This window comes from Trichomycterus rosablanca, chromosome 16 (genome assembly GCF_030014385.1).
Source record: "Trichomycterus rosablanca isolate fTriRos1 chromosome 16, fTriRos1.hap1, whole genome shotgun sequence".
Classification (NCBI taxonomy): domain Eukaryota; kingdom Metazoa; phylum Chordata; class Actinopteri; order Siluriformes; family Trichomycteridae; genus Trichomycterus; species Trichomycterus rosablanca.
In genome coordinates, this window is record NC_086003.1 from 12,389,781 (window position 1) to 12,403,691 (window position 13,911).

General features: G+C 39.4%; 1 protein-coding gene across 1 annotated transcript in view; it reads right to left on the bottom strand.

Annotated features, from left to right (window-relative positions):
- Positions 1 to 9,190, bottom strand: part of LOC134330853 (stanniocalcin-2-like) — a 34,637-nt gene extending 25,447 nt beyond the window's left edge. Inside the window, exons 1-3 of the mRNA XM_063012124.1 lie at positions 8,809 to 9,190; positions 5,650 to 5,774; positions 5,089 to 5,290 (exon numbers count right to left, since the gene is read on the bottom strand). Coding sequence (XP_062868194.1) covers positions 5,089 to 5,290; positions 5,650 to 5,774; positions 8,809 to 8,946 — 465 coding nt within the window. The 5' untranslated portion in view covers positions 8,947 to 9,190. The remainder of the gene's footprint in view (positions 1 to 5,088; positions 5,291 to 5,649; positions 5,775 to 8,808) is intronic.
- Between the last annotated feature and the right edge of the window lie 4,721 nt (positions 9,191 to 13,911).

Here is a 13,911-nt window from a genome sequence, read left to right on the forward strand (position 1 = left end):
CCAAGATGACAACTGCCTTGCTGAGGAAGCTGAAGGTAAAGGTGATGGACTAAACCCAATTGAGCACCTGTGGCGCATCCTCAAGTGGAAGGTGGAGGAGTTCAAAGTGTCTAACATCCACCAGCTCCGTGATGTCATCATGGAGAAGTGGAAGAGGATTCCAGTAGCAACCTGTGCAGCTCTGGTGAATTCCATGCCCAGGAGGGTTAAGGCAGTGCTGGATAATAATGGTGGTCACACAAAATATTGACACTTTGGGCACAATTTGGACATGTTCACTGTGGGGTGTACTCACTTATGTTGCCAGCTATTTAGACATTAATGGCTGTGTTGAGTTATTTTCAGAAGACAGTAAATCTACACTGCTATACAAGCTGTACACTGACTACTCTAAGTTATATCCAAGTTTCATGTCTATAGTGTTGTCCCATGAAAAGATATAATAAAATATTTGCAGAAATGTGAGGGGTGTACTCACTTTTGTGATACACTGTATATATATATATATTTTTTTTTTACTTACTCCGTCAGTGTACCGTCAGTGCACACTTTGCCTGATGATGTACTGTTCATGCTGCTGCTACATTGTTTATTGTTTATTATATGTTTAGATATAGTGTACCTTTCTATTATTTAACTTGTATGTATGTTGACACCTGCACCAAAAGAAATTCCTTGTACATCTGCTACTTGGCGAATAAAAAGATTCTGATTCAACAACAATGTACTTCACTATATAATCAGCACACAACCATTAAGGCACAGGAAAAAGTATCATAACTAAATATAAGTAAACAATTCTGTTTTACAAATTGCAAAACAAGTATACAAAAAATTTAACTACTCACTCGCTCACTTTTTTAACCTATCCCAGCTTTTTAATGGGCGCAAGGCACACAGTAACACCCTGGATGGGGCGCCAGTCCATCACAGGGCAGACACACATACACACAAACATACACATTCACATATAGGGCAATTCAGTGTCTCCAATTAACCTGACTGCATGTTTTTGGACTGTGGGAGGAAACCGGAGCTCCCGGAGGAAATCCACACAGACACGGCGAGAGCATGCAAACTACACACAGAATGGACTCGGACCACCCTGCCTGGGGATCGAACCCAGGACCTCCTTGCTATGAGGTGACAGTGCTACCCACCAAGCCAGGTTAAAAAGAATGTACAAAAAAAAATAGGTTTCAGTTTCAGGTTACTGCTTAACCTAATAAAGTAAATTATTAACACAAAACATAGACAACACAATTGTATACACATTTTTAATCACTTTATTTTTGTAAAACCAGCGAAACAATGAGTCATATTACATATTTATCAAAAACCCACTACTACAGTATTTTTTTTACTTGGTACTATTCCAAGAAAGCATTTTACTGCAACAGCAAATGTACCGCTAAAGTACATCTGCCAAATCCAGCTGACCAATGTACCCATCAGTATCTGAATCATTAGTCCATGTAGCACATTCTCATAAGAAAGGTGCTGAAAGATAGAAACAAGCCAAACTCAGACATTTGTACCAGTTCGGGAACACAATGTCCTTTCCACTACAAAAAAATAAATGGTAGGCCTTGTCCCATTACAAGGGTTTAGCACCGAGCACTACAAGCTTTCACTCCCAAACAGATTCCATCACTTGACACCAGTATGAGTTGATGGAACACAATGACCTGTTGTAGGCGATTGGTCTGCTTAATGTTCATTTGGAATTGTGGAAAAAACCCCAAATAAGCTTTTTTTCCCTGGTATATCATTACAAATCTATAAAAGAGTAGCAGCGGGACAGTCATTATGTTGAGTGTTTCCCATAATACAGTCTCTCTCTCTCTCAATACTTGGGGAGGTGCAAATTATATAATGATGGAGGCTTTTCCCAGTGTGTAATGTTTATCTGGAGAATGTACCACATTGCACTGTGGTGTAAAAAGGAAAGCTTTTATAAATTTGTGTTGTGTGCAGATTTATTAAAATAGCTTAATTACTTAAGTCTTTCAGTTTATCCATTTCAGAGTCTCACAGAGATACAGTGCAGCCATAAACAGTGTAATTCCAGCATGGGTTCAATTCTTGATGGGCACTCCTCAGCAAGTCACCGTGTTAGTCCACTGATGATCTGTCACATGACATCTAAATTGTGAAATAAAACCAGAAAAAAAGAAATCAGAATATGATTAGCCGTTTGTGACAAGTGACTAATCCAAGTCCAGCTGCAAGAGGCTTTTCATGTGGCTGCAGAAGGGGTGCTGTCATAGCTACAGGTGTCTGTGGGTAACGTTTTACCAAAGTAGAGGTGTAGTATCTGTGCGGGATGTCATAGCATTTATCTGAAAGATGGCAGTACATTGTTTGTACAGTGGTTACTCGACGTCCCCTAAACTCGGAATCTTTAAAACTCGGTGCCCTTTGTTGAGAAAATTTGTACCCTTAAACTCGATGTGTGTGCGATGTTCAGCGCTTGGCTTGAGTGGGGCGATAAAACGTCATCAAAGCGCGCATATGAGACGAATCTGCATTTGTGTGGAATAAGCGTAAAATTCACTCTGAAAGCTCCACATACAGTAGTGTTAAAAAAAAATAGCAGTCCAACACCATTAACCTGATAAATCACTGTTTTTAGTAGAAATGCTATTTCTACATAGCAAATAATTTACTTGAAAGTGTAGTAAAGTAATGAAAACAAAACAAACCCAACAATTAGGACATGCATCCCACTCATTCTGAGTAATTGAAGGATTGATTGAAAGTGGGTTGTTCAAAATAATAGCAGTGAGGAGTTCAATTGGTGAAATCGTTCATTCTGCAGAAGAACGTGTGTCAAATTTGGCCCTTATTTAATGTAGGAGGGTGGCAAATGTTGCACAGCTTGGTCATAGCGCGTTTCCTTCTGAAATACTGGGTAAAATGGGTTGTTCCAGACATTGTTCTGATGAAAAGCGTACTTTGATTAAAAAGTTGATAGTAGAGGGAAAAACTTCATACAGAGAAGTGCAGCAAATTATTGGCTGCTCAGCTAAAATGATCTCAAACGCAGAAGGAAGCGTGGAACTACTGTTCAAATGGATCGAAGAATAGCCAAAATGGCAAATACTCAGCCAATGATCACCTCCAGAAAGATCAAGGAACATCTGAAGTTCCCAGTGAGTACAGAAGATGATTAAGTGAAGCCAATTTACCAGCAAGAACTCCTGCAAAGTCCCGTTGTTAAGAAAAATACATTTCCTGAATGGGTTAACATTTGCCAAGAACACATTGACTGGTCCAAAAAAAAACGGCTGAACATTTTGTGGACTGGTGAAAGCAAAATTGTTCTATTTGGGTCTAGTGGCCGTAGACAGTATGTCAGACGACCATCGAGCACTGAATTCAAGCCAAAGTTCACTGTGAAGACAGTAAAGCACGGTGGTACAAAATGATGATATGGGATGTTTCTCATACCATGGTGTTACGTCTATTTATCACATACGAGGGATCATGGATCAGTTTAAATATATCAGAATACTTGAGGAGATCATGTGGCCCTATGTCGAAGAAGAAATGTCCTTAAAATGGGTGTTTCAACATGACAATGACCCAAAACATCTTGGTTACAGACAAACAAGACTGAGGTAATAGAGTGACCAGCCCAATCCCCTGACTTCAATCCTATAGAGAACTTGTGGGCTGATATCTGAAGCGTGTTTTTTTTTTAGGCAAAACCCAAAATTGCAGAAGAACTGTGGAATGTAGTCTAATCATCCTGGACTGGAATACCTGTTCAGAGGTGCCAGAAGTTGATCGACTCCATGCAACACAGATCTCAGAAACAATTGTTCTGCCACTAAATATTAGTTCAGTAATTTAAAGTAAAGTAAAACCTCAAACATTTTTTCATGTTATAGATACATTTTTTTGAGTTTTTAATGAAAAATGCTGGCACTGCTATTATTTTGAACAGCCTAATAATTCTGTAAAGGATGAACACAAACTGGCAAAATTTTGTTAATGTTTTGATTTAGAATTGAAAGTGTAGTATTTTCAGTGCATTTATGGAAATAAAAGTTATTATAATGATTTTGTGCTTTATTCACTTTTTTAACTTTTAATTTTTTTGAACACTACTGTATATCTGAGTTTATCTGGATTTTTCTCCTGTTTCACTTTTAAACTTGTGTTATAGCTTGGGGTACTGAGAAACTGTGAGAATCAGCTTTTCCGAGAGTTTAAAACGCTTTTCATTTAAAAAAAAAAAAAACATCCTTAATATGACTTAATGTATTAAAAGAATGACATAGAAACACTAAACTTCTTTTAATTATTACTGCTATTAGTTCTCTCCACTAATGAAATTTCTCGCTCGTTGTTTTAGTACAATAAGTCACGTTAAGCTTTGTGCACCACCACACTCCATAGGAAACAATGGCAGAGCCAACGTAAAAGTGGTTTTGCCACTTCTCATGTGAATGCGAACAGAAAACGCTCTGAAATACGGTATTCCAAGATGAAGCATCTCCACGATTAAGAAGCATAAGGAAACAATACAGAAGGTAAAGTGCAGGTTTTACTGTTTATTGATTTTATTGATTTTTAACTGTTTTTCAAATGTAATTCAGTGTTTTAGTGTATAAGTGTCAAAAACAACCTCATTATTTTACATTAGCCTAAAATATATGCAGTTCTATCGGACCATGGAAAACATAAACAGGTTTCCATTACATCCTTATAGGAAAAGATACCTTGAAACTCAATGCTCCCAGAACCAATTGATGTCAAGTTTTAAGGTACCACTGTATTTGTGTTTTGATATGCATGAAGAATGATTTTGTTGTGGATGCCTAACAAGCAAAGTGATTTCTTCGTAAAGGAATGGTGGTATGAACTGAGATGCTAACAGGGTGAAGGAGAGATTTGGATTCCGAGATTGTTGAAAGTTTATAAGGGCAAGTGACTGGAACAGGAGCTGCTGGAGAAGCAGGTGGTGCACAGTTGTGATTATAGAAGGTGTGTGAGAAGGTGCTGGCAGAAGTGGAAGCCTTAAAACTGTTAAACAGTGAGCTGTTCCAGTAATAGTAACAAAACCTAAAAATAACCTTATTGTGGCTTTAGTGTAGCACTGCTCCCGGCAGCATCCTGTTGCTCTGTCTCAGGCATGGAATTTGGGGTTCCGTCTTCTTTCTTCTCTGAAGTAAGGAATTCATGAATGGCTTTTTCAATGTGTGGCCGGAAAATATGATTCATCTTAGGATCCACCACCTGAGATATAATCCGGTCCACGCCCGACTCCAGCATCCCCGACCTGTGTAAAAATTGAAATGAATAAATTAACCTAAATTTGCAATTGCATACAACCATAAGTGTACTTCCATGTTTTTTATTTTAGGGCAAGCATACAGTAATGATGTAACTTTAACTGTGGCCTAATACAGTTGCCTTGTACAGATTTCATGGGATGGACAGTCAGAATCAAGTAATGTGCAGTTTATATGTGATGATTTACTTAAAAAGTGTCCACCAAAACATCCGCCATAATAGTTCATAATGTTTTAACTTATGATTGTAAAGGTCATGGAAAAAGCATGACTTCATCCTTGTGTTTATTTAACCTCTTTTAAATATTGTAAGCTGTGTGCGTAAAGGCATCATCATTCAACCTACTGTACAACGCTCTGACGCAATCCATTGCGCACTTGGTTTTTGTTGATAGAGGGATTCCATTCCTGCGTACTTAGATGTTTGGTCACAAAGTTGTCAACCCTCTGCTGTAAATTCTGGTAGGCTGGCTTAAAAAAAAGAATGAGTAAAAAAAAAAGTAAACAAGATTTACTTTATAAATAAGTATTTATAACTTCAAACTTATGAAGAGCTACATTTAGCTTTGGAACGATACAGCAAATGAAAACAGACAATGATGTTTATTATATAGCTGTATACAGTGCCTTGCAAAAGTATTCAGCCCCCTTGAACTTTTCAACCTTTTGCCACATTTCAGGCTTCAAACATAACGATATGAAATTGTAATTTTTTGTGAAGAATCAACAACAAGTGGGACACAATCGTGAAGTAGAACGAAATTTATTGGATATTTTAAACTTTTTTTAGAAATAAAAAACTAAAAAGTGGGGCGTGCAATATTATTCAGCCCCTTTACTTTCAGTGCAGCAAACTCACTCCAGAAGTTCAGTGAGGATCTCTGAATGATCCAATGTTGACCTAAATGACTGATGGTGATAAATAGAATCCACCTGTGTGTAATCAAGTGTCCGTATAAATGCACCTGCTCTGTGATAGTCTCAGAGTTCTGTTTAAAGCGCAGAGAGCATCATGAAGACCAAGGAACACACCAGGCAGGTCCGAGATACTGTTGTGGAGAAGTTTAAAGCCGGATTTGGATACAAAAAGATTTCCCAAGCTTTAAACATCTCAAGGAGCACTGTGCAAGCGATCATATTGAAATGGAAGGAGTATCAGACCACTGCAAATCTACCAAGACCCGGCCGTCCCTCTAAACAGCCAAGAGGCCCATGATCACTCTGAATGAACTGCAGAGATCTACAGCTGAGGTGGGAGACTCTGTCCATAGGACACAATCAGTCGTACACTGCACAAATCTGGCCTTTATGGAAGAGTGGCAAGAAGAAAGCCATTTCTCAAAGATATCTATAAAAAGTCACCTGGGAGACACACCAAACATGTGGAAGAAGGTGATCTGGTCAGATGAAACCAAAATCGAACTTTTTGGCCACAATGCAAAACGTTATGTTTGGCGTAAAAGCAACACAGCTCATCACCCTGAACACACCATCCCCACTGTCAAACATGGTGGTGGCAGCATCATGGTTTGGGCCTGCTTTTCTTCAGCAGGGACAGGGAAGATGGTTAAAATTGATGGGAAGATGGATGGAGCCAAATACAGGACCATTCTGGAAGAAAACCTGTTGCAGTCTGCAAAAGACCTGAGACTGGGACTGAGATTTATCTTCCAACAAGACAATGATCCAAAACATAAAGCAAAATCTACAATGGAATGGTTCACAAATAAACGTATCCAGGTGTTAGAATGGCCAAGTCAAAGTCCAGACCTGAATCCCATCGAGAATCTGTGGAAAGAGCTGAAAACTGCTGTTCACAAACGCTCTCCAACCAACCTCACTGAGCTCGAGCTGTTTTGCAAGGAAGAATGGGCAAAAATGTCTGTCTCTCGATGTGCAAAACTGATAGAGACATACCCCAAGCGACTTGCAGCTGTAATCGCAGCAAAAGGTGGCGCTACAAAGTATTAACGCAAGGGGGCTGAATAATATTGCACGCCCCACTTTTCAGTTTTTTATTTCTAAAAAAAGTTTAAAATATCCAATAAATTTCGTTCCACTTCACGATTGTGTCCCACTTGTTGTTGATTCTTCACAAAAAATTACAATTTCATATCGTTATGTTTGAAGCCTGAAATGTGGCAAAAGGTTGAAAAGTTCAAGGGGGCTGAATACTTTTGCAAGGCACTGTACATCCAACTGTGGAATTAAATCAAGGCACAGCTTTATTGTTTTCCACCGTGTAGTAATTCAAACATGTATGTTTCATTGGCTATGTTTACATTGTGGTGGAAAAACCCTTACTGGATTGTGAGTAGAAAAGTTTTAATCTAGTCTGCAGAGAAGGATCACAGAGACTCTGTAAATGCGAGAACACAGGAAAAAATAAACATGCTTTTACACTGATCAGCCATATGATTAAAACCCACCTCCTTGTTTCTACACTCACTATCCATTTTATCAGCTCCACTTACCATATAGAAGCACTTTGTAGTTCTACAATTACTGACTGTAGTCCATCTGTTTCTCTGCATGCTTTGTTAGCCCCCTTTCATGCTGTTCTTCAATGGTCAGGACTCTCACATGACCACTACAGAGCAGGTATTATTTGGGTGGTGGATCATTCTCAGCACTGCAGTGACACTGACATGGTGGTGGTGTGTTAGTGTGTGTTGTGCTGGTATGAGACACAGAAATGCTGATGGTTTTAAATACCTCACTGTCACTGCTGGACTGAGAATAGTCCACCAACCAAAAATATCCAGCCAACAGCGACCTGTGGACAGCGTCCTGTGACCACTGGTGAAGGTCTAGAAGATGACCAACTCAAACAGCAGCAATAGCTGAGCGATCGTCTCTGACTTTACATCTACAAGGTGGACCAACTAGGCAGGAGTGTCTAATAGAGTGGACAGTGAGTGCGTGGACACGGTATTTAAAAACTCCAGCAGCGTTGCTGCATCTGATCCACTCATACCAGCACAACACACACTAACACACCACCACCATGTCAGTGTCACTGCAGTGCTGAGAATGATCCACCACCTAAATAATACCTGTTCTGTAGTGGTCCTGACCATTGAAGAACAGGGTGAAAGCAGGCTAAAAAAGTATACAGAGAAACAGATGGACTACAGTCAGTAATTGTAGAACTACAAAGTGCTTCTATATGGTAAGTGGAGCTGATGGTTTTAATGTTATGGCTGATCAGTGTATATTCACCAGCTAATAAACTTCTTTGCTCCCACCCACTGGACTTGAACGTGAAAGCCACCAGGCAAATATGTACTTTTAAATGAATATCGCTGGCTGTAAAATAAAGAGTAAAAGAGTTTAAAAGGAATAAAACGACAATGTAAAGTTTGGCGTTCGGTGTTCCATTATATTGTACACATTTTAACACATTGCCACACTTAAAATTCCATAGTAACTCCTAAGCAGTGCTTTGTTGGTTCCAGTTCCAGCTGTTAGGTTAAGCTCTACCAGTTAGGCAGGTACATTTCACCTTGGTATCCACATCTGCTAGACAGTCTCTCCTAAAGTCGTCGAAAAGTCCTCGGTTCTTCAGATGTTCCACAATCAGTGCTATTAGCTGAGGATCTCCTGCAGGAAGACTAGCCGCATTGTTTGCGTTTTCCGCCATTACTAGATTCACTTTATCGTTTTAATTTGGTCGGTTAGTTGTATTAAATCCTCTTTGTGATAAATTCTTAGTCTGTTTGTTGAAAAACACGTTTAGACTCTATTTAAGAAAAACAGCATCAACAAAACAGCTAAACTACAGGTCGTGTTTACACTTATTCTTTGTTGTCGCCGTTTGCTTAGCAAGAAATTTTACCGCCACCTATCGTACCAAACTACACTACGTTCAAACAGCATACTACCCTTCTTAGTATGCAAGAAGTAGCCTACCGCATACTGCATGCTTTCATGGGCTAGAATGAAGCATACTATCCAGTATGGAAGTATGCAGTCTTGGTCGTGGTCACACACACACACACGCTCGCTACACTATTCAGCGAATTTAAACAAGCAAAGAGATACTGTACATTTACTACTCTATTACTCGACTACTCTAGACAAACATGGTATATGATTATAATTTAAGGCAGTTTTTGGTGTTAATTCAAATGTACATTTGCATACCCTCTGGATGTGGCCACAAGTATATGTAAGTATTGAGTTCAGGTGTTTTAGCCACACCTCTTGCAACAGGTGTTTAAAAAATCAATTCTTTAACATTTACATTTACATTTTCAGCATTTAGCAGACGCTCTTATCCAGAACGACTTACAGAAGTGCTTCCACAGTAAACATTACTTTACTCTAGTTTAAGTAGACAACAGTCCAAGAATATAAATCTGCTGAAACTGTTAGAACCAAAGGTTTTTTTTGTTGTTGCAAGAAATAAATAAGAGCATTAGTAAGTAAGTGTGTAAGTATGTACAAGTCAGCTTAAGTGCTTAGTAAAGAGGTGGGTTTTTAATAGTTTTTTAAAAACAGCGAGAGACTCTGAAGTACGGAAAGACAAGGAAAGTTCGTTCCACCATTTGGGTGGTGTACAGAGAAGAGCCTTGATGCTCGTCTTCCTCGAGTTCTGGGAGGATCAAGTCGAGCGAGACTAGTGGCTCGGAGGTTGCGGGGTACAGATTAGGGTTTGATTAGACCTCGAAGGTAGCTTGGGGCTGGTCCCATTTTTGATTTTGTAGGCGAGCGTCAGTGTTTTAAACTGAATGCGGGCAGCTACAGGAAGCCAGTGAAGGGAACGCAGTAGTGGGGTGATGTGGCAGTGTTTAGGTTGGTTAAAAACAGACGGGCAGCTGCAAGGGTTTAATAGTGAACATGGGAGCACCTGCCAGGAGGGAGTTGCAGTAGTCCAACCATGAGATTACAAGTAACTGGACAAGAATCTGAGTGGCTTCCATGGAGAGAAATGGCTGAATCTTTCTGATGTTGTAGAGGAGGAACCAGCACGATCTTGTCATGTTGGCTACATGAGGAGAAAAGGTCAGCTGGTTATCCAGGACTACACCAAAGCTTCTTGCATTATCAGATGGACTGATCTGGGAGTCATCAAGAGAGATGACTAGGTCTTGGGTTGGAGATTAATCTCCAGGAATAAGTAACAGCTCGGTCTTGCTGGGATTAAGTTTTATATGATGAGACATCCATGGATGAATGACAGCCATTGTGAGATATCTCACAGACATGCATGAGACTTGTGTGTCTGCAGGAGGAAATGATAGTATGAGTATCATCTGCATAGGAAATGAACAAACTAACATTATATAATTAGCTTATATAATTTCCTTATTTAGCTTATATGATTTCAACTTCATGACAACTGTTTGGGTAAGACTGTTTCTTGTTTCAGCATGACTGCACCCCTGTGCCCAAGCAAAGACTAAAAAGACTGGCTTGTCTGGTGTGGAAGGACTTCAGTGACCTGCACAAAGGTGGGCACAAAGTTTACGTGGCACCAGACTCACCATGGCCCTGAACAGAATCAAGAGTTTAGTAAACATAAATTAATGATATTTTCCCCATTCGTGTCCATTTAAATCCATTTACCGCTTTAAATCAAAGAGTAATAAAAGGTGTAAAAGTGTAACAGTGGTGCAACAGGTAGTTCTGGATAGTAACAAAGGTCCTAAGAACTAAGGAGTTTTGTATTTTTACTTTCTTGGTCTTTTTCCGTTCCTGTCCTTACAAATGCTTTTTTGCTCAAATGGGCACAAATGATCTTAGATGCCTCCAACCTCTTGTGCATAGCTGGGCTCTGATGTTGGTCAACAAAACCTGAGTTGAATTTCCAGTTTTTCTAAAGCTGTTCAGTGGGGCTGAGGTCAGGGCTCTGCGCAGGCCACTGGAGTTTCTTTTAACCAAGCTTTTCTTCATATGTCCTTACCACATGCATTTAATAACTAGAAGGGGTGTTTCAAGACTTTTGGGCCGGCACGGTGGCTAAGTGGGTAGCACTGTCGCCTCACAGCAAGAAGGTCCTGGGTTCGATCCCCAGGTGGAGCGGTCCGGGTCCTTTCTGTGTGGAGTTTGCATGTTCTCCCCGTGTCTGCGTGGGTTTACTCCGGGTGCTCCGGTTTCCTCCCACAGTCCAAAGACTTGCAAGTGAGGTGAATTGAAGATGCTAAATTGTCCATGATTGTGTTCGATATAACCTTGTGAACTGATTAACCTTGTGTGAAGATAAACTACCGTTTCCTGTCATGAATGTAACCAAAAGTGTAAAACATGACGTTAAAATCCTAATAAACAAACAAACAATCAAGACTTTTGTCCACATTATATGTTAAATATTTATAGGATGTATTTTCAGTATCATACAGACATCACAGTGTCCAATTCCTATACCATGTCTGTAATTATAGCTTCACAGGTAAAGTGAATAACACTGATTATCTCTTCATAATGGCACCTGTTAGTGGGTGGGATATATTAGGCAGCAAGTGAACATTTTATCCTCAAAGTTGATGTGTTAAAAGCAGGAAAAATGGGTCAGAGCATCTCCAAAACTGCATCTCTTATGGGGCGTTTCCGGTCTGCAGTGGTAAACCGGCGACAGGGTCATGGCCAAGGCTCATTGATGGCCCGTGTTGGCCGATCCAACAGACGAGGTACTGTAGCTCACATTGATGAAGAAGTTAATGCTGGTTCTGATAGAAAGGTGTCAGAATACACAGTGCATCGCAGTTTGTTGCGTAAGGGGGACCAACACAATTTTAGGAAGGTTGTCATACTGTTATGCCTGATCGGTGTATGCACAAAGCCAAATCATATTCTTAATGCCAATTTACATTGCCTGGAAATGTGGAATAGACTTTTAAACCTCCTAGACCTCATATTTAGTAAACATGTTAACAGATCATAAAATAGAAATGCTATACACATCATAAATTAAAGGTTTCAGTATCATACAGACATCACAGTGTCCAATTCCTATACCATGTCTGTAATTATAGCTTAGCAGAAATGTATACATTAAATTAAACTGATAGCTATTGATGATGGCCATATGATATAACCTTTGCCCAGTCTTTGAAATGTAAATGTCATCCACGTTTACCTAGGTTTAAGGGCACATAAGGTTGCTAAGCAACAAGAGAACAGAGCCAAGGTGACACCAAAGACAGAAATGTTACAAGCTGTTTTATCTTCTCCTTTAAGGATGGCTACGTGTAAAGGTCTGTTACAAAGTGCCCACCTATCTTGCTTACATTTTCTATTTTAATGAAGTGGAAACCCTGGCACATCTTGGCACACCTTTCTACTGAGTAATTATTTTAACCTCAGATGTTGAATTAGCACATCATTTTGAATATTTAGTAGCAATTATAGTTCCATATGTGTTATTACGTCAGTGGTTATAGTCACAAACTGCAATATGCAGTAAACAATTTGCTGTATGAATTTGAAATATAGACCATTGGGGAGTGTGTAGCTGTTTCTGAAGCTTGTGGTCGTGCATACCAATAGCTGGCACACAATGGGAGAGTCTATAAACAGCAGCAACGGTGGTACAGATTTAACACAGTTTACCACAAGATGGAGACATAATACCAGGCTTTGCCTTCACAGACCCATCATCAAACACATATTAAACATGTTTAAAACCAGGTCATTGGTACAACATTGTTATGGTTTATTTATTTAGAGAATTAATGCATTTATGGCAGCATGCTGGCACAGCTAGTGAAGTGGTTCTGCGCCAGTGGTTCTGGTTTTGACCCTCCAGACACTGCGTTTGCATGGATTTCATCTCATCTAAAAATACTTCTTACATGGTTGGTTTGGCTGTTCTAAATTGTCCCTGGGTGTGATTGAGTGATTAATGTGTGAGTGTGTGTCACCCTGGAGAAGACTCATGACTGTCTTTGGACTGTCACCTTGTGAATCACATGAATAGGATTTTTCCCAACAGGAACATGATGACCCTTAATACACAAACTCCATTTCCAAAAAATAGGACTTTTTGTAAAAATGCAATAAAAAAGAACAACATGTGATCTGTTAATTCTCTTAAATGTATTTAACTGACAAAACTACAAAGAAATTAGTGTTTTGGGTGACCAAAAATAAATAGATTGAGAATTTGATTACTGCAGCACACTCACAAAATATTAGACAAGGACAAAATAAGAGTGAAATTGTTATACAGCCTCAAATCAGAAAAAGTTGGGACGGCATGGAAAAAGCAAATAATAAAAAACACAGAGTTTCTTACTCAACTGCTCAACTTCATTTCATTTATTAATAAACCTTCATTCCTGCATTTCAGGCCTGCAACACATTCCAAAAAAAGTTGGGACAGTAAAGCATTTACCACTTTGTAATGTTGCTATTTTTTTTCACCACACTTAAAAGACGTTTTGGCACCGAGGATACCAAGTGATTTAGTGTTTCAGCTTTTATTTTGTCCAATTCTTCCTGCAAACACGTCATAAGATGTGCAACAGTACGGGGTCGTCATTGTTGCATTTTTTGTTTCAAAATTCTCCACACATTCTCTATTGGGGTCAGGTCAGGACTGCAAGCAGGCCAGTCCAGTACCCGTACCCTCTTCTTCCACAGCCATGCCTTTGTAATGTGTGCA